The 24,580-nt window shown below is 41.6% G+C and overlaps 1 protein-coding gene across 17 annotated transcripts in view; it reads right to left on the bottom strand.

Moving 5' to 3' along the window:
• The window catches only part of LOC102959813 (phospholipid-transporting ATPase IB), a 609,397-nt gene that overhangs the window by 431,033 nt on the left and 153,784 nt on the right, over window positions 1-24,580 (bottom strand). For all 17 annotated transcript variants that reach the window (XM_042984757.1, XM_042985236.1, XM_042984810.1 and 14 more), the window contains exons 9-16: window positions 24,193-24,320; window positions 22,863-22,974; window positions 16,372-16,537; window positions 11,330-11,457; window positions 10,415-10,492; window positions 7,404-7,492; window positions 3,105-3,149; window positions 1,122-1,197 (exon numbers count right to left, since the gene is read on the bottom strand). In XM_042984757.1, the coding sequence (XP_042840691.1) occupies window positions 1,122-1,197; window positions 3,105-3,149; window positions 7,404-7,492; window positions 10,415-10,492; window positions 11,330-11,457; window positions 16,372-16,537; window positions 22,863-22,974; window positions 24,193-24,320 (822 nt within the window). The remainder of the gene's footprint in view (window positions 1-1,121; window positions 1,198-3,104; window positions 3,150-7,403; window positions 7,493-10,414; window positions 10,493-11,329; window positions 11,458-16,371; window positions 16,538-22,862; window positions 22,975-24,192; window positions 24,321-24,580) is intronic.

Below are 24,580 nucleotides of genomic sequence, written 5' to 3'. Positions count from 1 at the left end.
AAAAAAAATTTTTTTTTTTAATTCAAAAAAAAGGGAACACATCGATGCCTGTGACTATGATACAGGGCACGGACTTCAGCAGCATCCACTGGGTGGCCTGGGACCACTTCATCAGCACCACCGGGGACTGAGGTGGAAAGTCCGCATCCCAGCCGGTGGGCGTGGGGGCCTTACGTGCACGCATTTGAGAGTCGTGCCTCGGAAGATTTCAGCGTTGACAAATGGGCAAGTGCCGCAGAGAACAGGAAATTTCCTCACTGAGAATTTAGAGAAAGTTTGAAATAGATCTGCATCTTAACAAAATGTTGGAATGATAAACTTTTACTTTTGCTCAAGTTTACCTAACTGTAAATTTTTTTCGGGAAAAAAAAAAAATCGGATGGAATTCACACTGATTAAACGGGTTGCAAAATGCCTTCGTCCCTAAAGACTTTTCTAAGCTGGTATTTTTCAAAGTAGCTCTTCAAATGAATTTAGGCGACCCTGTAGTTAATCCCGGTTTGTTAGAATAGTAGAGATAATGTGATGTCAGAGTTAAGAATCAACCAGACTTAGGTTCCGAGTCTCCTATCTACTTTTGTCTGCTGGTAACTCTTGGCCAAGTCGATATTTCCACGCAGCTTCCTATCACTTCTCCGGGGTGACTCCAGCGCTGAAGGAAATACGCGTCAAATGTCTGGCACACGGTAGGATGCTATAAATGCAACGTGCTCTTCTGCCCTCCTTTTCTTCCCTAAATTCTCCTGGTCCAAGCATAAAGCAAGTGTCCTTCAAAATGCATGACCTCTTAGATGCACAACCGTGAAGAAATGGTACTGCAGAAATCTTAAAAAGCAGGAGAAATCCGAAATGTTGGCGAATTCCATATTGAGACTCGTCTTCATCTTGACGTGAGACTTTGGAGCTCCACCACATATTTAATTCAGCTGTGCGTTACCATGCAGAGTGTTAACCACAGATCATTTATTTCAGATCACTTCCCTGAATACTAACTCCAGAAAAGTAAAACCACATCTCCTCCCCAAGGTCCAAAATTACAGATTTCAAGGCAGCACACATACACGTAAATAAAAGTACACCATAAGCTATGTAACATTCTAGAAGCAAAACAGTGGCCTTACATGATGATCTTCAATGTTCTTCAAGAGCCTAGGATCATCAAAGTCACATGAGTCACTAGGGGGAGGAGGTATCCGGCTGTGAGAGAGAACAGAAAATACTTATTCAGTTCAAAAACTTCTCTAAAATCTACCCACACCTAGTAAGAATTTGTCTTGAAGAAGAATCACACCTAAAAAGCCTATAGATTTATATTAAACTTTTAAAGATTTGGAATAATGCATATTATTTCAGACCTCGAGGTAGAAAATCTTTAGCCTTATTATAAGCAGAGTTTTTTTATATGTTCATTATAAACAACGACATAGTTACAAGAAAAAACAGAGGCAGGGGTCAACACTTTGTCATTTTAGCTGTTCTCTAACATCTACCAGGGAAAATTTCTGAGTATTTACCTCAAAGCAGGTAAAATAGAACAATTATTGTATTGTATCTAGGCATTCATTTATGGTCAGAACTCATACGTAGAAGAGAGAAGGAGGCAAATATTGTGAGAAAGGAAACGATAAAACTTGATACGATGGCAGTGTGCTATCACACTGAAGAAAATGTGAAGGGTTAAATATATTCCTGTATCCCCACTTCCTCCTGAAACCCCTCCTTGGAAACAAAGGCGACGGAAGAAGTGACCACAGCCGAGGTCAGCCTGAACTCTGGATGTGGGAGTTTAGCAGAGCACAAACCAACAGCTTGTGCGGTGAAGAGACTAGAATACCAACTGATGCCCCTTGCAGAATCTTGCGGAAGCCGAGCAAATGGCAGCCTGAGGTGCCCGTCCGATAAAGGGAAAGTGGGAAGCAGGAGGGGTTCCAGATCCATCTGAGGAAGAGTCTGCCTCCAGGAACCTTCCCCCTCATCCCATGCAGCCAGATAACTGAACTTTTTGGAACTCAGAAAGCCGTGGAAGGTTTATAGTTTGGAGAAGTCAAATCAGAGTAGCCTTGGACCCAGCAACACGGGGCACACAAGCCGGTAGGGTAGGGAACTCTCCCAGGACAGGAGTCTCAAGTGCATCCTTCGTGACCATCAACTCTCTGCCTCTACTCAGCTCCTTTAACAGCCACAGCCAGATTTACAGCCTGGAGAGTTCTCCTCATGAGAAGACGACTGATCACATAGAAGACCGAGGCTGACATCCAAGGATCCTCTACTAAAACTGCAGGTCCCGGCCGATCATCCCACAGGGAAGCCAGTCAGTCATCAACTGCGTGGTCTCCCCTGCCCATGTAGCCCTACCAACCAGCTTTGTTAGTATATAAATCTTAAAACATGAGCACACACCATCACTAGTCCTAAGGGAAATGCCAATCAAGACCACAATGAGATACCATTTCACACCCATTGAGATGGCTATTGTGTACATGAAAACAAAAACAGAAATTAACACGTGTTACGAGGATGTGGGGAAAATGCGTGTTGCTGCCAGAAATATAAACGGTGGAGCTGCTGTGGAAAACAGTTTGGTGGCTCCTCAAAAAATCAAACATAAAACTACCACACGACCCGCCAATCCCGCTTTCAGGTATATACCCGTAATAATTAAAAGCAGAGACTAGATACTTCTATATCAACGTGCACGGCAGCATTAAACACACCAGGCAAGAGCAGGAAAAAACCAAATGCCCATCAACAGATGGAGGGTTATACAAAATGTGGTATATACATACAATGGAATATTACTCAGCCTTTCATGTCAATAGAATTCTGATACAGGCTACAATATGTATGACACAACTTTGAAGACATTATGCTGGGAAGCAGGAAGTATGGAAGGTATCAAGGGAAGGACTGGCTATTTCTTGTTAAATTCGTGTAGTTCCGCTATTACTTTTAAAAGCATATTCATGTTTAACTTTAGTTTGGTTCTCTCTTGGAAAAAGAAATATGAAACTTTTATTAACAAAATATTTAAGCAAAAATGACAATACAGAATTGTTCCAAAACCCTTCCCACTAAGACATCAAGCAGTGCTAGAATCCACTTACCAAAAATCATCCGAGGATGGTTCTCTTGTCAATTCCGGAAAATGACTGCCAGAGAAAGGGAAACAGAGTGTTCATAGAACTGATCAAGAGAGGCACCCACACAAAACGTTCTCCGGGACAGATCATGTATTGGGCACGAGACAAATCTTCACAAATTCAAGGAAACTTACGTCACATCAGGCATCATTTTCAACCATAATGGTAGGACCAGAACTCAATTACCAGAATGAAACTGAAAATCCAAAAATATGCGGAGATTACACAACACACCACTGAGCAACCAATGGGGTCAGAGAAGAAATCAAAAGAGAAATAAAAAAAAAAAAAAAAAAAAAAAAAAAAAAAAAAAAACACGGGGAGACAAAAGAAAATGGAAATCCAACATAGTAAAACTTATGGGATGTGGCAGAAGCAATTCTAAGAAGGAAGTTCACAGCGATAAATGCCTGCACAAAAAATCTAGAAAAATCCCAAATTACCTACTTTTGCACCTCAAAAAACTAGAAAAAGAACAAATGAGACAACGTCCTTTGTATACTAACTTCCTTAGCATAAGGAAGAAAGTAGCAAAGGTTAGAGCGGAAATTAATGAAATAGAGGGGAAAAAAAAGATCCATGAAACTATGAGCTGGTTCTTAAAAAGATAAACAAAATTGACAAACCTTTAGCTAGACTCAGCAGAAAAAAGCAGGACTCAAAATCAGTAATGGAAGAAGTGATACAATAGAAATATGAAGGCTCATAAGAGATACTATCAATAATTATATGCCAAGAAATTGAACATGTAAGAAATAGATAAATGGATAAATACCTAGAAACCTACAACATACCAAGACTGAATTATGATGAAATAGAAAATCTTAGATTGACTACTAGTAAGGAGATCAAGTCAGTAATCAACAGCCTAACAATGAAAAGTCACATCCAGACAACTTCACTAGTGAATTCTCCCAAACATTCAAAGAAGAATACCAATGCTTATCAAACTCTTCCTAAAAACAGAAATGGCGAGAACCTCCCAAACTGTTTTTACAAGGTCAGCATTACCCTGATACCAAAACCAGTTAAGGGCACCACAAGAAAATTAGAGGCCAGTACCCCTGGTGAACACAGATGCAAATATCCTCAACAAAGTATTATCAAACTGAATATAATAATACGTTAAAAAAAAATCATGCACCAAGATCAGTTGGGATTTATTCCAGGATACAAGGATGGTTCAACATCTATATTCCATCAATGTGACACACGACACTAACAAAATGAAGGATAAATATCATATGATCATCTCACTACATGTAGAAAAAGTATTAGACAAAATTCAACATCCATTTATGACAAACATTCTCAACAAAATGGCTATAGAGGGAACATACCTCATCATAATAAAGGTCGCATGTGACAAGCCCACAGCTAACATCATAATAGTGAAAAGCCGAAAGCTTTTCCTCTAAAATCAGGAACCAAACAAAGATGGCCACTCTTGCCACTTTTATTCAACACAGCACTGGATATCCCAGCCACAGCAATCAGGCAAGAAAAGTAAAAGGTACCCAATTCAGAGAGAAGTAAAATTGTCACTAATTGCGGATGACAGGATACTATATATAGAAAACTGTAAGAGTCCACCAAGTAACCATTAAAACAAATGAATTTAGCAAAGGTCGGTTGTATTTCTGCAGACTAACAATGAATCATCAGAAGAGAAATTTAAAAATCTCAACCAAGGAGATGCAAAACCTGACACACTGAAAGCCGTAAGACATGAAAGAATATAAAGACTCAAATAAATATTAAGATATTCCATGTCCATGGATGAGAAGAATTTACTGTCAACACGTCCGTACGAACCAAAGCAATCTACAGAGCCCATGTAATTCCCATTTAAATTCCAATAGCATTTTTCACAGAAACAACAAATAATTATAATTTGTATGGAACTACAAAAGACCCAAATTGCCAAAGCAATCTCGAAAAACAAGAACAAAGCCAGGGACATGACACAGCCTGGTTTCAGACTATATTACAAAGCTACAGTACTCAAAACAGGATAGCACTGGCATAAAAACAGACACATATATCAATGGAACAGAAAGGAGAGCCCAGACATGAACCCATGCAATATGGTCACTTAATTTCTGACAAAAGTGCCAAGAATACATAACAAAGAAAGGACAATCTCTTCAATAAATGGATAAATAAATCTCTTCAACCAACTGGACAGCTATCTTACACCATACACAATAATTCACTCAGAATGGACTACAGACTTGAATGTTAGACTTGAAACCATAAAACTCCTAGAAGTAAATACAGGTGTAAGCTCCTAGACACTGATCTTGGTGATGATTTTTTTGGATCTGACACCAAAAGCGAAGGCAGCAAAAAGCAAAAATAAACAAGTGGGACTACACCAAACTACAAAGCTTCTGCACAGCAAAGGAAGCCATCAACAAAATGAAAAGGCCACCTACTGAATCAAAGAAAATATGTGAACATCATATACGTGGTAAGGAGTTAATATCTAAAATATATAAAGAACCCATCCAACTCAATAGAAAAAAAATAATCTGATTAAAAATGAGCAGAAGGAGGGAGCCTGGGTGGCTCTGTCGGCTGAGTGTCCAACTTCGGCTCAGGTCATGATCTCAACAGTTTGTGAGTTCGAGCCCCGCGTCGGGCTCTGTGCTGACAGCTTGGAGCCTGGAGCCTGCTTCAGATTGTGTGTCTCCCTCTCTCTGCCCCTCACCCGCTCACACTCTGTCTCTGTCTCTCAAAAGTAAATAAACATTAAAAAAATTTTTTTTAAATGAGCAGGAGGAGGGATGTCTGGGTGGCTCAATGGGTTAAGCATCTGACTTCGGTTCAGATCATGATATCGAGCCCCATATCGGGCTCTCTGCTGTCCACACAGAGCCCACGTTGGGTCCTCTATCTCCCTCTCTCTCTTCCCCTCCTCCACTCATGCTCACTTGCTCTCTCAAAAATAAACATGTTTTTACAACGGGCAGAAGATCTGAATTGACATTTTTCTGAAGAATACAAACAGATGGCCAACAGGTACACGAAGATGTGTTAACCATCATGTAAATGAAAATCAAAACCACAATGAGCTATCATCTCCTACCTGTTAGAATGGTTACAAGAAATAAGACGTGTTGGCAAAGAGGTGGAGGAAAGGAAACTCTTGTGTGCTTCTGGTGGGACTATAAATTGGTGTAACTGCTATGGAGAACCATATGGAAGTTCCTCAAAAACTTAAAAATAAAACTACCATATGACCCAGCAATTCCAATTCTGGGTATTTATGAAAGATTCTGGGTATTAAGAAGATAAAAACACAAACTCAAAATGATATCTGCACCCCATGTTCACTGCAGCATTATTTACATAGTCAAGGTATAGTCAAGACATCCTGTCTATAAATGGATGAAAGGATAAAGAAAATATGGTGCATATGTACAAGAGAATATTACTCAGCCATAAAAAAGGAAATCTTGCTATTTGTGACAACATGGATGGACCCTGAAGGTATTGTTAAGTGAAACCAGCCAGCCAGAGAAAGACAAATCCCATATGATCTTATGTGAAATCAAAATAAACAAACAAAGCAAGCAAGCTCACAGATACAGAGAACAGGTTAGTGGTTGCCAGAAACAAGGGGTGGGGAGTGGTCAAAATGGGTGAAAGGTGCAAAAGATAAACATCCACTTATAAAATAAGTCATGGGGATTTAACCTACAACATTGTGACTGTAGTTAATAATAAATACTATACTGCATATTTGAAAGTTGCTAAAAGAATAGACCTTCAAAGCTGCAGCGCAAGAAAAAATCAATTTTGTAACTATGTGGGGTGACAGATGTTAACTAAACTTACTGTGGGGACCATTTTGCAATATATACCAGCACTGAATCACTATGTAATACATCTGAAACTAACAAAGTTACATGTCAGCTATACATCAATTAAAAAAAAAAAAAAAGGCATTCAGGTAAAAATAGGAGTAAGACATTTATAATTATTAGGTTATAAATTTAAAGAAGTTAAATTTATAGAATTAAAGTTTTAAAATTAAATTTATAACATTAAATCCAGGGATTTCTTACCAGGAAAATATTTGCAGAAATAAACTGTGTTAACCCATTACATTTTAAACCCATTCAGTAGTTACTACGTATCTAAATCTCTTACAAATATCCTTTCCAAATACCAAAAAGGTATTTGACTAAGCAACTAAAAATAAACTTGTTTTGCTGGAAGAATGCAGATCAAATTTTAAGCGATAAACAAACTTACCCATAGGTTACCCCAGCAATGCTGCACTTCTTGAAGTTCATGATATTGCATGTAAGAGTTCCAGTTTTATCAGAAAATAGGTATTTCACCTAAATCAAAGAACGGAAGAAATGTACATCAAAACTGTAGTAAGATATCAACACAAATACAGTCTTTCCTTCTCTATTTTTCAAAAATCTCCATTAATTTTAAAAGGTAAATTCCCTCAAAGTAAAACACGTTTTATAATTATATATATTATAATGTTACAACATATTTTATAATTATATATTAAATATATAAATACGTTTAATGCACAGACCACTGGGGCACCTGGGTGGCTCAATAGGTTAAGTGTCCGACTTCGGCTCAGGTCATGATCTTGCTCTCTGTGAGTTCAAGCCCCACGTCGGGCTCTGTGCTGATGGCTCAGAGCCTGGAGCCTGCTTCGGATTCTGTGTCTCCCTCTCTCTCTGCCCCTCCCCTGCTCACTCTCTACCTCCCCCCAAAATAAATATTTTTTTAATTAAAAAACAAACAAAACAAGAAAACCTTGTCCACTAACCAAGCCTAGAATGCAGTTGTGTGGAAACGTGCAAAGGAGGGGCTTCGATAACAGTCCTGCTGCCACATCCGTCTCTAAGCACAAGCACTAGGTCCTTCCACAAGGACACATCACTCTCCAGGACAGTCCCACGATCTCATACAGCACCCTGGTCTAAGCGTTCAATATATCAAGACAACAAGCTCAGACTTGGGCAACCCTCAAGACATTTTTTTCTCACTCCACTCCTAATTGGATTAAGAAAGCATATCCTGAAACAACACAGAACAAACATGAAGGTCCGCCATCATAGTAACAGTTAAGATGACACAAAGGCAGCATAGACGTGCTATAGATTATAGAACCTTCTGAGATACAAAGTTTTACAGATTTAACACACAAAGCTCCCAATATACAAAGGTGAAAAGAGAAATTTCTAGAGGTCACGATTAGCTGAATGGAAAAGAGATGAACTCCAAATGCACATGTGCTGTGCGAGTTATGTTCTCTCCAGTGGATCATGTGATGGGGAAGAGGGCAAAGAGCTCAAGAGCATAGGGGGATGGCTGCCCAGTTCAGGCTCTGGACACAAACTAGTTAATGTGGACTCTGGAAAAGTCACCTCCTCCTTCTGGGCCCCGCTTTCCACATCTATGAAACAAAGAGTTTGGCCAGAAAATACAGAACATCTGGGAAATGAGGTCATGGATTGGTGAAGGGAGAATAATTAACAGAATTGTCTCCTGTAAAAATTCCAGTTTCTCGGTGGTTTTCTAAAGAGGGGCCATGATTGCTACTGGATGTACTCCAGGGATCACAAGGGGGAAGCCATGCTTTACTGTTTTATGGAAGAGGGATTAATGTGTGAATATTTATTCTGTACTTTCTCTTAATGAAACGATAGAGGCAAATGCACTATGAATTATTTTTAAAGCAATCAAAGGGTCTTCAAGTAAAGGAAAATTAGTAATGTTCCTAAAGGAGTCAAATATTACATAGAAATAAAAATCAGTAAAGTATGGGTAATTAATGCTTCAACCATAAGTTTGTTTTTTTTTTTTTAAGTTTACTTATTTATTTTGAGAGAGACAGAAACAGTGTGAGTGGGGGAGGGGCAGAGAGAGCCGGAGAGAATCCCAAGCAGGCTCTGTGCTACCAGCACAGAGCCCAGTGAGGGGCTTGAACTCATGAACCTGAGCCAAAACCAAGATTGGGATGCTCAACCGACTGAGCCACCCAGGTGTCCCCGTAAGTAAGTTTTTACACACAGTAGGTCTAGGGGTATAAAAAATTCAGTAGAATCAGCCTTCCAATAAGCAGAGTTTCCTTCTGCCCCTCTTTTTTAAAAATTAAAATATTATATCACAATGTTAAAAATGAAAGCTTTCTAAGAAGGAATTATCAAGATTTGCTCTCATTCTGCCTGTTGAATTTTAACTTATCCTTAAGTTCCAGGTCAAAACTAGGTAGCTTGACCCCAAGCAAACTTTTCCCATGTTCCCAATCAGGATGAATTATTATCCTGGGTACAATTTGAGCACTTGTAATCCATCAATTACTTGGATCCAACTTAACAGGTCCTGAGAACAACGGTAAACTGAGCACCGTGTTAAACTATGACCAAGGCAACCAAAGACTTCATATTGGGCACATCCACACCCTCGAATAGACTCGAAAGGTTCAGGACAGAAATAGATACCACGTCACTATCGTGTCTCTCATTTTACTGTTTTTACATTTGGAGAGACTGTCATGGAGACATGGAAGAGAGATTAACTTTACTGAAAAACTAAAAAAGCATTCAAAGAGGAGGCAAATTTAGTCTGACATATATATAGCACCCACCTTGCAGGGCTGTTGGGAGGTTTAAATAAGATGTATAAAAGGAAATTACAACCTTTAATTCCAATGTGCTCAAAAGAGGGCTTTCCTTACAGTAATTTCAACACAGGATGAAGATAAAACGCAAACACAACTCATTAAAGGCAACAGGGGTTTCAAAGGTGAGAGCAGAAAAGAAACCCGTTCCCCGGAATGTTCCAGAAACAAAATCTAAAACATGTGAGAAATGTAATAGATTTACGTCCCTGCAAATTAGTTCCCTCATGTTTTGTAAGGTTACCCAATACCTGCATGTCTGAATCATGGTTTTCCCCATCATTTCCTCCTGATACACAATTTTAATATCCAAACTAACGTTGCACTTTAGTTTTCGTGTTAATTTTTTTGCAGGTACCTTCTAGGTAATAAAATACACCGATGCCTCAAAAAAGCAGGTGAAAACCAACTAACATTTCTATTTAATAATATTGTACTTTCAATATTATATATATATCTATATATAGATGTATATAAACATAGATATATATCTTCAGACATCAAAACCACATTCCCAGAGAACTATTTTTCCAAAATGTCTGATGGTTCTAGCACTGGCCTCCCCAGATGCTCGTGTCACCACTACCAAAGTTCCCAGAGAAGCTCTCACCTGCCCCAGCTCTTCATTGAGGTTTGAGGTCCTGGCCATCGCAGGGGTGTCATTTCCTAGATAATACATATCTGTGTCCTGAGAGAGAGAGAGGGGGGTGGGGAGGACGCTTTAGACAATAAATACCATCAGTCCTTCACTCAGATCAACACAGAAAAGCGGCTACAACTGATAGTATAAATGCTCATTTGGGTGGGGAAGTACAAGGCCATTAGTATAGAGAACACTGTGATAGAAGACAATATACAATTTATACACAGAAGGTTTGGTTGCAAGACGATCACTGCATGACCTAGTCCAACCCATGCTTGTGATCAGCCAATACCTCATTCACAGGGTTGCCGGCAAGATCAAATAACAATGCACAGGAAGGCGCCCAGTCTACAAGCACTGGCTGAAGTTCACTGCTTAATGGCCATGGTAGCTCCCGAAAAATTCCACCTCCACTCTCGCAACAGAATCCAAGTGTATATGGTCATGGTGAGTTTGATATACGGTGAACACTAAAACAGACACACCTACGAGACCTTTCCTGCGGCACTAATTAGACTGTAAACGCATTTGCAGCCGCTTCGTCCCCACTCGCCCGAAGACATGCGCCCGCTGAGCACTCTGCCTCCATTATCTCACTTAATCCTCACAAGGACCCCCTGAATGGGCACCCACGTCCTCCCCTTTCACAGACCGGGAGGCGGAGGTCCCAGGCATCTAGTCCTTGCCACCACCGGCTCAGCGACAGCCTTGCCAGAGACCCCCTGCCAGTCGTCTGGCCAGTTTAAGTCCCAGACCCAATCCTAAATTAACCACGTTCTTCCTTTTCTGCGAGCTCGCCTGAGAGGCTCTGAGCCAACGGGAGAAAACGCTGGTTGACCTTGCTCCGGTCACCCAACTTTGAAGCTCTGCTGTGATACTCACCCAGTTTATAAAAAGGGCTTGAGTGTATTTCACAACCTCAAGAGTCACCAACAGACTGATGGGAATCAGATTGTTGTACAAGATGATGAACGTCAACAGGTTATAGCCGAAATTATCCGAGGTCGTGTCTGTGGAAGAAAAGCAGAGCATCTGTGAGCTTTAGTTCGTCTCCACTCGGTTTCCCTTTCCTTTATGCTTGTGGAACTTTTCTAGAAGACGTTCGTGGTGTATGTATAAATCGAGAGCTTCGAGTTACAACACTGTGAGCGCCTACTACGTGGCATACAGTGCATACCAAGACTGTTAATAGGATCCCTTCCACCAGAGAGCTGGCTTCTAACAGGAGGTTGTGGGGAGGAGAGGAAGCAGGAGCCAGCACGCCCCTCGCTGTCCATGCAGCAGGCTACATCTACTGAAGGAGGAGTTCGTAGGGCATTGCTGAAACCCGGACAGGAGGTTTTTCAATGGGAAGGCATAGTCGCTGAAGGCCATCCGGAGGAGGCTTTAGTCCAATTTTGGCAGAAAGAGACAAGCCAGCTAACTAAAAAGGATGGAGAAAAGAAAGTAGGCATTTCAAATGACTGTAAGGAATATCTACGAGCTCGCTAATAAGGTCAGAGTCTATTTGGAATCCTCCAAAGAGTGTGTAAGGTACAAAAAAAACCAAGTGTCAATGGTGGCGGGCAGAGAGAGAGAGGTAGGAAGACTTGAGCCTATTTACTGAAGGTAAGAGAAGGAAATCTTAACAGAGGAGGACCCCTAAGGATGGAACAAGACCCCTAGAGGACAGAATCCAAAGCAGAAGTAGGGTCAGTGTGGCCAGGAAAAGGGACCAGGAGAGGGAAAAGAGGTCCGTTTCAAAAGAGCAAAGTTCTTTTCCTAATGAGCATGACACTCCGGTTGAAGGAAAAAGTGGTATGATCTTCACTTGGCAAGGGGGGAGGGAGGATTGCAGCCGGCTGAAGGTTTGGATTTAAAAATGCCTCTTGAGGGGAATGGGTGTTTCAAGAAAGCAAAGGCTAGGATTGCAGATTAGTAGTTTGTAGGGACTTGAAGCCCCAGTTGAGTTTTTCCTCCCCAGGACATTAGTCCAATGGTGGTGGTTTGACTCATCTGTAGAGTTCTAGAGGGTAGTTGTGATGGCAAGATAAAGGGCTGGTGAAGGATGACAGGGAGGGGGCACAAGCTGGTCAGTGGCTGTTGTGACCTTCGCCCCAACCCTTCACTTCTTCTCACCCACCAAGGCTTCCATTTTCCCCGCCAAATGCTTCTTTTCTTTCTAACATGTCACTTTGCTATCTTGTTCTTTTGAATCATATAGTTGCTAAACAGCATCTCGAAGTACCAATAGTCGACAAACGTCCCCGAGGTTTAATTTGCTCAGGAAGAGCTGCCGACGAGAATCGCGTATTAAGAAATTTAAAATGTCAGCTTTCAACACAGGCCAAAAATTGCTTCGGATCATCACAGTGTAAGTAGAGTACGTTCAGGAGAGACCCTATGCATGAAAGTTCATTCAGCCAAACAAAAGCAATCAAGTGGAGGTGAGCGAGGACAGAAGCTGATAGAAGATGAAGTCACAGCTCCGAGACCGACAACGCGAATGTCAAGTCCGACGGCTCTTGCCAGAGCTACGCCAACTTTTCCATAGGAAAACAAAGCAGAGAGCATTATGGGTGGGACAGAGAGACCCTTCTCCCACCACAAATCATGCACCTAGTACTGGAATTTGACATTAGGCTACTTATTTATTTTAATGTTTATTTATTTTTGAGAGTGGGGGAAGGGCAGAAAGAGAGGGAGACACAGGCTCCAACCAGTCAGCCCACAGCCCGATGGGAGGCTTGAACTCATGAACCACGAGATTGTGACCTGAGCCAAAGTTGGGCGCTTAACCGACTGAGCCACCCAGGCACCCCGACATTAGGCAATTTAAGTGCCAGTTCCCACAAACCCTGTATACCAAGATAGTGGCCAATGCTGTTTATTTATCCAGATCATGATATTTTGAAACTATGTATGTACAGAAAGTATCAGTCTTCATATTTGAAGCTAGACATCTAATACAGTCCAAAGCCAAATTTTAAGAACAAAACCAAGGGTTTTGATCCAACCTACAACCCGAGTCCTAGTCATACTTGTAAACGTTGCAACAATAGTTCCCCTGAGCAGTTCAAAGGGTTTGATTTTTCTGCAGGAGATAATTAGAAAAGGAAAAAAAATGTTTTGACGGTTTAACCAAAATACATTTAAAGACAGGAATAACAAAAACTTCAAGAAAAGATTCAAAAGTCTTAAAGTTCAAATTTAGTTCTCAAAATATTTTGTCATTAAATTGATTTGTCTTCTGGAATTGCTCTATAAGAAGCTTAGCAAATCTCTCAAAACAAGAAGCAATAGAACTGGACAAAATTATCAAAAACAAGTAGTTAAAGTGCTTGGAAATTAATCGCAGCGCCTACAAAAAAAAATTCAAAAGCATGCATTTAAAACTATCTACTTAATCTAAGTGGAAACGTCTGGCATTTAAGTCAGAGGCTATTTCCCTCTTCTTTCCCTTTGAGCCATGATGCTCAAATCCTGCTCGGGGTGGGTAGACGGGACTTGCGGCTCTCATGCCCCCGACCCCAGCTCCATGAGAAATTCTATCCCAGGGTGAGGCAGGCCGCGACGCCAGAGGAAGGCAGGTTGTCAGGACAGGACTAGCCTGAGGAAGATGTCATTATTTGGAACACAGCACGAAAACATCCATGCCAAGGGCACTGCCACAAAGAATAGGGATCCCAGGGGCTAACCATCAGGGAAGACGTACATCTCATGGTACTAGTAGGAGCAAACAAAACAGAAGGCCAGCTAGAAATCAAAAAGGGATATCTGTGGAAATAAATGACCGAAGAAACCTTGGAAAGATCACACTCCACCCTGGTGGTCCAGAAAATCACATCCACGCACAAGGTTGCACTTGCCTAGGAGAGACTTACGAACTACCAGTCCCTGGCTGAATATGGTCAGACTTTAAATTCCCCAAACACTGAAGGTATTCCACAGCCACACACAGATCAAACAACAAAGGAGTTTTAGCACGACCTTACTATCTCAAGGCATTTAAGCACAACCTCTGACCAATCACTGCATGACCCCTAAGCTATGCTGACCCTAGGAATCCAGGCTTAAAGATAAAACCAAGAAGAGGGAGTGCTAATGAGGATAGGGTTTCTTTCTGCAGTGATGAAAACATTCAAGTTAGGTAAGGGCTAAAGGCAGCACAAATAGGAATATACTAAAAACCTTGATATAGCTTAAACTATACATTTCAACAGTTTTAAAAACATGGGACTAAAACTGAGCAGTAAGAGGCAGGAGAAAACACTTTACAGAATTTTTCCAGGCAAGTCACTAAACAGGTAAACAAAAAACAGCAACAAACCCCAGGAGGAAGAGGAAACTGTCCTGAATTGTTGCAACATATTATCTAAAGCACCCAGGTTTCAACAACCAACAGCAAAAATATGAAACATACAAGGAAACAAGACAAAAAGAAATGCCTCTGAGGGGGACCCAAATGATGGACCAAAGACTTCAAAGCTATTATAAAGAACTAAAAGAGACTGTTTAAAGAATTAAAAAAAAGTACGAGGACAATGACTGATCAGAGAACACTGATAAAAAGATAGAAGAACCAAATGGAAATTCTGAAACAGAGAAGTATCGTCATTGAAATTAAAGAAATCCCCGTGAAGCTGACCAGACGTGAGGCAGGAGAGTAACAGACAAACTTGAATGCAGATCAATAGAGATTACCCAATTTGAAGAACAGAAAGAAAACAGAATAAGAAAAACTAACAGAGCCTAATAAAGTCCCATCATGTGGACCAATACGTGCATAACGGAACTGCCAGAAAGAGAAGGAAGTGAAGATGTGGCAGAAACAATATTTGAATAAATCGTAGCTAAAAAACATCCCACGCTTGATGAAAAATATTAATGGACACATCCAAAAAGCTCACCAAACTCCAAATGAAAGAAACTCAAAATTACTGAAAACCCAGGACAACTTTGAAAGCAGCAACAGGAAAATCACTCACATACAAGGGGAAGCAGCTGACTTCTCATCAGTACAACAGAGGCCAGAAGGCAGTGAGATGGCATGTGCAAGGTACTGGTAGGAAAAGAACACCAACCAAGAATTCTACAAGAATCCTGTATCAGCAAAACTCTGCTTCAAAAACAAAGGAGAAACTAATACATTCCAAGATGAAAACAGAATTTGTTGCTATCCAATCTGCCTTACAAGAAATACCAATGGAAATTCTCCGGGATGAAAGGAAGGGACACCAGACAGGAATTAAATCCATATGAACAAAGGATATCAGTACAAGTAATTACACAGGTACTTCTCTTTATCCTTTCTTTTGGATTTAAAAAAACACGGCAAATTGCACCGTTGGACTTATATACAGATGTAATATAGGACAGCACAAAGGAATGAGAGGACCAAGCTATTATGAAGCAAAGAAATAACACAAGCTGGTAACTCAAATCTACAGGAAGAAATAAAGAGTACCAGAAATAGTAAATAAGTAGGTTAATGTAAAACAACTCTACATTTTTTCTTTTTGCTTAATAGACACTAGATTATATAAAGCAACAACCATAACAATGTATTACTAGGTTGATAACATAGACCTAATTTATATGATAATAGCACAAAGCAGGCAAAGAAAGGAATCCATACTGGAGTAAAATTTCTGTATTTTACTGGAATTAAGTTAGTATTAATCTGAGGCAGATGCCCATAAACTGAGACATTAATCCCTAAGAGCAACCACTAAGAAAGTAACTCAAAAAAATCATTAAAAATATAATCATTTGAATAAAAAACAATCCCCAAATATGTCAATCTTCATTTCATCACATGACTCCTAATCTTCCAAAAAGGCTGGCCTTATAGAGAGGAGCCAAAAGAATGAAGGATAGCATGGCCACCCTTCTCCAAAACTGGTTTAATCTTACTTCAACAAGCACTCCATCCAGACACTTACCCATCTTCTTGATGTACCAGTTCTTTCCACCTTGAGACCCATTCCAGTACAGGGCCCCCACCGAGCTCACCAAGGCCATGACCAAGAGGATGCCAAACAACACCAGGATCTGCACATTGGTCACTTTCTCAACATTCGATCTTTTGAGAGGTGCTTTTGTGGAATTCTGTACAACAGCAGTGAAAATCAGTAAGAGTCACAGAACAGGTTTGAGGTTAAGGAGTGGGGAGAAAAGGAGGTAAGTTAACCAAATTCAACACATAAAAAGTAAAAGACTGTATTTTTTCCCCAATAGCCAATGGAATTAAAAAGTGCACCGCACTCCTGAATCAACAATGTTTGAAATAAAGAACACATTTCAACTCTTCATGCTTCAATCTGTACTTAATGATTACATTTTAGTACAAAATTGGCTACTTTTGCAATCTTAGAAAACAAGTTCTAAATCATTTAAAGTCAGTTTAAAACAGGATGTTTTTAATGCAAGAGAAACTTAAAGATTCTGTACCATAAGAATCTAGAGTGAATGTCCAAAGTAATATAGCTCTACAATTAAAATACAAAGAACTATTTTTCAAGTATGTATTTTCCCCTCAAAATGGAGGGAAAAAAAGACCTACACAGACACACAGACATCGAAAATGCAAAATAGGTGTTGACATGATTAGGTGTCAAAATGGACAAAGGGCTCATTTGGAAAACTGAACAAGGAACAAGCAGGTACATGAGGAAAACTCTAGTGGTCTTGAGAAATCTGAGTGCAGTCTTGAATTATAAACAAAATGTCGACAGCAAAGTAAGACAAAAGTGGAAGACAGCCTAACCATCAACAAACACGTACGGTCTAATTCCTGACTGCCAGTGAGGAAACCATCCCAGCTCAAACAGAGGCCAGTGTCGGCAAGTCAGTTTAGAAAGATTCGTTAAAGCCGGATTCAAGGACCGCTGCTTATCAGGTAGAAAATTTGGGACTACATCCTCTTAGCACTGGAAGAGTCAGTAGAACTGTTCACACTGGACGGTTATGCACCTGAAGTCATCTTACTAAAAATTCTCTGATTCTAATTGCGCCGGGGAAAACAATGAACGGTTCCCCAGTGATGTCCATGCCCTAATACCTTGACCCTGTAAATACGTTGTTTTATGTGATAAAAGGGGCTCTGCATACAATTAAATTAAGGACATGATTTGGGGAGATTATCTTAGATTAGCCAAGTGGGTCCAATTTAATGACGTGGGCCCTTAAAACCAGAAAATGAAGAGATCCTTTCCTGGCTACTGTCAGAGGGAGACACAAGACTAGTCCAAGGCGTACAATACTGCCGTCTTTGATAATGGAAAACAGGGGTCATGAACCAAGAAGTTCAGGACGCCTCTAGGAGGCTGGAAAGAGCAAGGAAAAGAGTCTCCTCTAGAACCTCCTGGAGTGTTCTAGAAAGGAATGTTGTCCTGCAGGGGTCGTGACATGGGTGAGACTCGTATCAGACTTCTGACCTAAAGAACTAGATAACATGACCACTTCATGTTGTTTTAAGCTACTGAGTCCCTATAATTTGTTACAGCAGAGCAGTGATAGGGAATTGATATAGTAACCCCGAAGAACGTACTAGTCCATTCCTGGAGGTGAGCCGCCCCTGGATTAAATCAGGAGCCAGGAACTGGATAGGGGCAGATAGACACAGGCTGCAGTCTGCAAGTCTCCCTCCAGGAGTCATGAGCCTGGTCTCTCAGGTGCAAACACTGGTTTGTGAAAATCGGGGGATTTGAAAGCTTGAAGGGCACTCACTGGCCTTAAAAATGGTGCCTTGTTCAAAACTTAACTCATGACTCTTCACTATTTTTCATTCATCTGATCATTAAAAAAACCTAGGATGAAAAGGTCTCCAAAAATAAAAACATGGATCAAGTCACAACATAATAAAATCAAGATGAAAACAGGGAGCAATCCATCCCTATGTTTCCGAGAGAATACTGTGCCACAACATCGCTGAAACTGTGACCAAACCCACAAATGCTACCCTCATGATCTGGTTTCCTGTAGGGGTGGGGAATCGTTTTACTGGCAATTTTGAAGTGTTTAAGTATTTAAACAGCCCAGCAGCATTTTCCTTTATATCCTCTTTTCTCCCTTTCACTTCAGTTCTCTGAATTATTTGTCCTTTACAGACTTTTTTTTTTAATGTTTATTTTATGGGGCACCTGGGTGGCTCAGTCAGTTAAGCTTCCGACTTCAGCTCAGGTCACAATCTCACACTTCGTGGGTTCGAGCCCCGCATCGGGCTCTGTGCTGACAGCTCTGAGCCTGGAGCCTGCTTCGGATTCTGTGTCTCCCTCTCTCTCTCTGCCCCTCCCCTACTCATGCACGTTCTCGTTCTCTCTCTCAAAAAATAAGTAGTAAAAAAAAAAAAAAAAAGAATTTAAAATGTTTATTTTGAGAGAGAGAGAATGAATGGGGGAGGGACAGAGAGAGGGAGAGAGAGAATCCCAAACAGGCTCCATGCAGAGCTGGATCCCATGACTGTGAGATCGTGACTTGAGCTGAAATCAAGTCGAAGACTTGACCAACTGAGCCACCCAGGCACCCCTGTCCTTTACAGACTTTAAAATTTCCTTTAGAATCTAAATGGAAGTCTATTAGTGAAGGTTGACCCATCAAAAATCAAATCCCATCTACAGGTTGATGGGGACAACATATCACCTCTGGTCTTATGGAAAGAGCAAGAGACCCATTCCAAGACTCCCTATCCCAATCTTTTAAAACTCATGATCTTATCTTTTCGTGTTTATTTTTGAGAGAGTGAGAGAGTGAGAGAGAGAGAGAGAGAGAGAGAGAGAGACAGACAGACAGTCAGAGTGTGAGCGGGGGAGGAGCAGAAAGAGAGGGAGACACAGAATCCAAAGCAGGCTCCAGGCTCCGAGCTGTCGGCACAGAGCCTGATGTGGGGCTCGAACTCACGAGCAATGAAATCATGACCTGAACCAAAGTCGGACACTTAACCGACTGAGCCACCCAGGAGCCCCAAGATCGTATAGTTTTTAACAAACATTCACTGGAGGCACAGAGAGAAAAAAAATTACAATACACATCATTTCTGTGACTTCATTAGTTTCTTGGCTTCTGATCTTTTCCAACTGTTGAGTCCTGGCCAGTGAACAGGGTTAGGAAAAGCTATCTTGTGTCCGATATTAGAGCTCAAAGCTTCAATCACACGTAGTTCGTGCGGAGCCGAGCTCTGCCTACTCACTCCCATTCCCTGAACATCTCAACTTGCAGAGATGAGCGTGTAATGTTAATTCTGACTAGCATCGTAAATTCTTCTACAAAATTCTTAGGAAACGCTGCTACTTCTAAGTAATGGAGTTCTGTAATAGAAACCAGTCAAAATGTCAGAGTCTGAAAAAGCTTCCAACTGACCTAAATTTCACACATTTTCTTCTCTCCTAACAGAGTAGTCAACAGAGCAACTAGCAAGAACATGCCCTCCGGAGCCATACTGCCTAGGTTCGAATCCCAACTCTCCCTCTTACCGGGTGGGTATGTCATTTCAGTAACTTACTTAGACACTCGGTCTCAGCGTCCTCATCTAGAAAGTGGGCACAACAATAGTATCTTCCTCATAGGGCCATTGTGAGGAATAAACGATTTAGTACATGCAAATTGCTTAGAACGATGAATGAAGGCACTAAGTATTTGCTGTAATGAATGTGATAATACCCCTTTCCCATTAAATCAACCAACAGAAACTGTAATATTGAAAATATTTCCACATGTAACTACACCCAACTTGAAACAAGGGAACTCTGAAGAGTGGAAGACACTGCGGGAAGAGCTTAAAGAACGAACACAAAAGTAGCAGACCCCTAAAGCAATTGTGCTTCCTCTCTGTGGCCAAGCAGCGCACGTACAGACAAAAACGTTAGCTCACAAGCAGAACGGTTTCCAGCTACAGGTGTTAGATTATATTCCACTTAAAAGCTCCTTATTTTTCGTTGTTGTTCCAGTCCTAAAGGCACGGTGCATCTAGCACCGATGTTTCTGGGGCTTTCCATCATCCTGCACTCTAACAGTCAACACGTAACAAGCCTCGCATGGGTTTATCACGTGTAGGTGCGATGAGAAGCGCCCATCTCACGAGACGCAAACTTCATGAGGTAACTGTGCACACCTTGCTCAATAACAAGATGATGGGATCATTTTTAGGCATAACTTAATTATCTCTTACACCTTAGCTTCAAAGCTACACTACCAATGTCACCCTGAGAAAAACAACCGGCATACAAGGAGTCTCGGAGAGGGGTGAAATTTGTAACATGCACAATCTAGACACAGGTCTCGGGGCCCCAAACTTGAGCTCTTTGTCACCTCTGTCACGTCACCATCAAAACACAAGTGATCTGGGGCGCCTGGGTGGCTCAGTCGGTTAAGCGGCCAACTTCGGCTCAGGTCACGACCTCACGGTTTGCGAGTTCGAGCCCCGCGTCGGGCTCTGTGCCGACGGCTCGGAGCCTGGAGCCCGCTTCCGATTCGGTGTCTCCCTCTGTCTCTCTGCCCCTCCCCCACTCTCTCTCTCTCTCTCTCTCTCTCTCTCTCTCTCTCTCTCAAAAATAGACATTAAAAAATTTTTAAAAACCAAAACAAAACAGAAGTGAGCTGGTTAGTGGAGTGTTCTAATCAGCTCTGAACTGGTGAAGACCCAGCCGGAAGGACAGACGAGACGCCTCTCGGATTCACCGAAGGATCATGAGCCATCCAAGAAGGGCCTCAGCATTCACTGACTATTTTTAGTTCGGGCTGCCACGGACCCCCACCCTCTCGTACACACCCCCCTCCCCCGCCGCCATTCCAACACGCCATGCCATTCCGTCCCAGGCCCGGAACTTCTCCGCGACCTCCTCCTCCTCCTCCGCTGGGAGCTTTCCTTACCCAGGTGAGGGCACTCCTTCCCTGAAGCCCCTCAAGCAGAGGGTGCTTACACGCCTCGGCCTCGGAAGCTGGTGGCACTTCTGACGCTTTATGCCTCTGATGCCACCTTAAAACGCTCCCCCGTGACACTCACGCCATTCGGCTACACCGCCTTCTGCTTCTTCCCTCAGCGAGTCCACCGACCTCTCGGCCATGGCCCCCACGCTCCCAGGAGGCGAGCATTTGGCTTAAGGCATCCATCTTGGCCCCAGGGCTGCCATCATCCCGTCTTCACGACCATAGCTCCGACCGCCAGATGCGTGGCCTCTCAGCCCCGTATTTCCCAGCCTCCCACAGTCCTACCGTCGGCCTCCCCCTCCCCCGGCTCACTCTCAGGTCTCTCCGCCCAAGAAACCCCAGGACGAGCACTCCACACGGCCTGTCACGCAGCAGCTGCAGCAGCCTTCGAGCCTCACGGGCCTCTGAAGCCTCCTCACCCTCCACCTCCCGCCACCCTGACTCCGTTGCATCTCCCAGCTGGGGCGGACGTGGGCTCCAACGCGTCATCTGTTCTAGTCAACAGTTAACTCTCTCCTCTTCCGTCGTCTGATTAAAAGAGCGGACCAACTCAAGAGCACCCCTCTCTCTAACCCTCCATCTAAAATGTGCTTTCAGCACGGAGTCCGCTAACGGCCCCAATCCTGGGGGGCCTGGCCCTTCTGCGGTCACCCACAGGACTTGACTGCGCTACCCGGTAATTCCCCATTACTCCTTAGTCCATGTGGCTCCCAGAGGGTGAGTTGGGCCTTTCACTATTGCGTCCATACAGGCCAGCTCAAGACTCGGTGCACAGTGGTCACTAAATATTTTTGAACGAAGAAGTACAGTCAAATATAGGCTTCGGAAGCGAAACTAAAGAGCAGACAGGCCAAAAAGCCGATTCTCATGAACAGCAACCGTTAGCAAAGTAAGATGCCAAACGAAACCAAAGCAATGTAAGAAATGACACATCAGGACACTGATTTCTACAGAATTTCAAAACCTGTCTGGCGAAACACATCATAATACAAATGCGGGCTGCTTCAAACCCACAAATAATAATTTAAAAATCACAATCAGGGAGAAAGAGCAAAAATCATTTCAACTTAATTTTTTTTTTTTTTTGGTGTATGAAGAATAAACATTAACTCAAATATAACTGATTTTACATTGCCAAGGGTTCAGTTAAAAGGACAATTTACTGTAAAATCCGAATTCACAGGGTGAGGAAGAGAAGCAGCGAAATAAGGAAGTTAGAATGAATCCCCGCTTAAGTGCAGAAGATAAAATTAGTTAGAACTGTTTGTCCCCCTCAGTCTGGAAAACAAAGACCATCGATATTTCAGGCAAGAGAGAATACACATGCGATATGATCACAGTAATCCAGGAAAAACTACCCAAGGAATCAGGTACGTCCTTTCCAAATTTAGGTCACAAACTTGCGCTTCCCAAATGCAACGCCTGCATTTGCACTCTCTACTCTAGAAAAGCGGAAAGAAAAAAATCATTTCTAAAACCAGCATTGTTTTTCAGCATAGAAATGTTTTACCTGCATGAGTTTGGTGTCGTGTCCAGTATAAACAACTATGCCAAAGACCCACTGAGTGTTTCTAAGCTGTGTACCTCTTAATAAGATCTGGTCAGGCCCAAGGGGAACAGGGCTAAAAATAAGAAACAACATTTATATTTAATGATAGTGTGACACATGAGCATGAGCTTTTCCCTTAAACATAAACCCACAATTAGTCTATTAATTTGATTGTTCCTTTTAGTCAAATTTGAATTATTTCACTGAGACACAGGGGCAATAAAGGTTACCAATGCCTTAATTTAAAAAAAAAAAAAAAAGTGTCATCCTATCCATTTATCACCACGAGAAAAAAAATATAGATTGTTTTTCCTACAAAAATGTTAGAGGGAATCGTGTTCTCTTACAACCCAGTTATGAAACTCCACACCCAATAAGGAAATTGCTAAAATAACCAGAAGCTTATTCATTTGGAAAACCCAGTTTATTTTAGAGACTATTACAACAAAAAAGCAAAAGAGCTATAATATCAAATTTGTCAAGGATGACTTAATGGTTAAATAAGGGACTGGGTGATAATTTAGAAATTCAATATGAAGATCTGGAACACAGAATGGTTCTGCATGCTAAATGAAAACCAAGAAAGCAGTCACAGCTGTCATAGTTATTTTGGGTTGATTCCCATGATCAGATCCTTCCCTTTGGGTCTGTTCAAAATGCAAAGGTGGGAAGCATGGATAAGGAGCACGCAGATTAAAGATGGGCAGAAGGGAGACACTGCGCATCAACGTAAGGACAAAAATGACTCTCAAATGTCAAGAGAACAAAGACAAAAGAATACAGACAACAGAGCGTGAATATTCAAAAAAAAAAAGGGTAATTGCGTTTCCTTCCACTCAACTTCATAAACACAAATGCTACTTAGAAGAATGCTAGCCAAAAAAAACCAAAAGGACGTTTCTCTAATAAACAGATTGGCTCTTATACCCCTCAATGCTTCTCTTCTGCTTTTCTGGACAATTTTATGCAGCCCAAACCGTCTCTCCTCCCTGGTAGGTAATACACACAGAAAAAACAGTCCATGCTGTTAACCTCATTTCAGACCCTCAGGCTGTTTTTCTTGACAAAAACCAGTTCTTTCCTTAAATTTAAGGGAAGGTTTATATGGACTGAAATTGTGTTTTGGGAAAAGCTCAGTCTCTCATATCTAAGCGAAACCTATAAAATCTCATTATTTTAAGATATTATGAAATCAAAAAACAAACTGATAGTTTCCAAAGCTCCATTTCAAACAAACAAACAACAACACAGAAACAAAAATAAAAACTAAGTGCAAAGTGAAAAGTGATACCTTTTCCCATCTACGTGCAAGTTTCCGGTGAAGTCATAGAGGTGGCGATTGGGTCCCTCACATTCTATGGTTCCAGATAACTTCATCAATACTTCCCTTGTTTGCATGTCAGCAGTGTGACTCAAACCCTAAAATGTTAAACCAAAAGAGGAACGTGAACACAATCTTCCAGGTTTAGGGACAGCATTCAGCAACCCCATTGGTAATCCAAAAGAAATAATGTATCAGCAAAAATGGAATAACTGGGGAGGCTAACAAATCAAACCACCGGTCCCTCAAGACAGACTCTACAGGCAGCCTTCGCTGTAGCAACCTAATGCAAAAGTTTCCAAAGATTTCAGTGAAGTACAAAGTTCAGATTCTACGACTGTGCTGGGAACATCCATGT

The sequence above is a fragment of the Panthera tigris genome, chromosome A1, assembly GCF_018350195.1.
Source record: "Panthera tigris isolate Pti1 chromosome A1, P.tigris_Pti1_mat1.1, whole genome shotgun sequence".
Classification (NCBI taxonomy): Eukaryota; Metazoa; Chordata; class Mammalia; order Carnivora; family Felidae; genus Panthera; species Panthera tigris.
The sequence above is the reverse complement of the archived record's forward strand: the minus strand, read 5'-3'. Positions and strand labels throughout refer to the sequence as shown.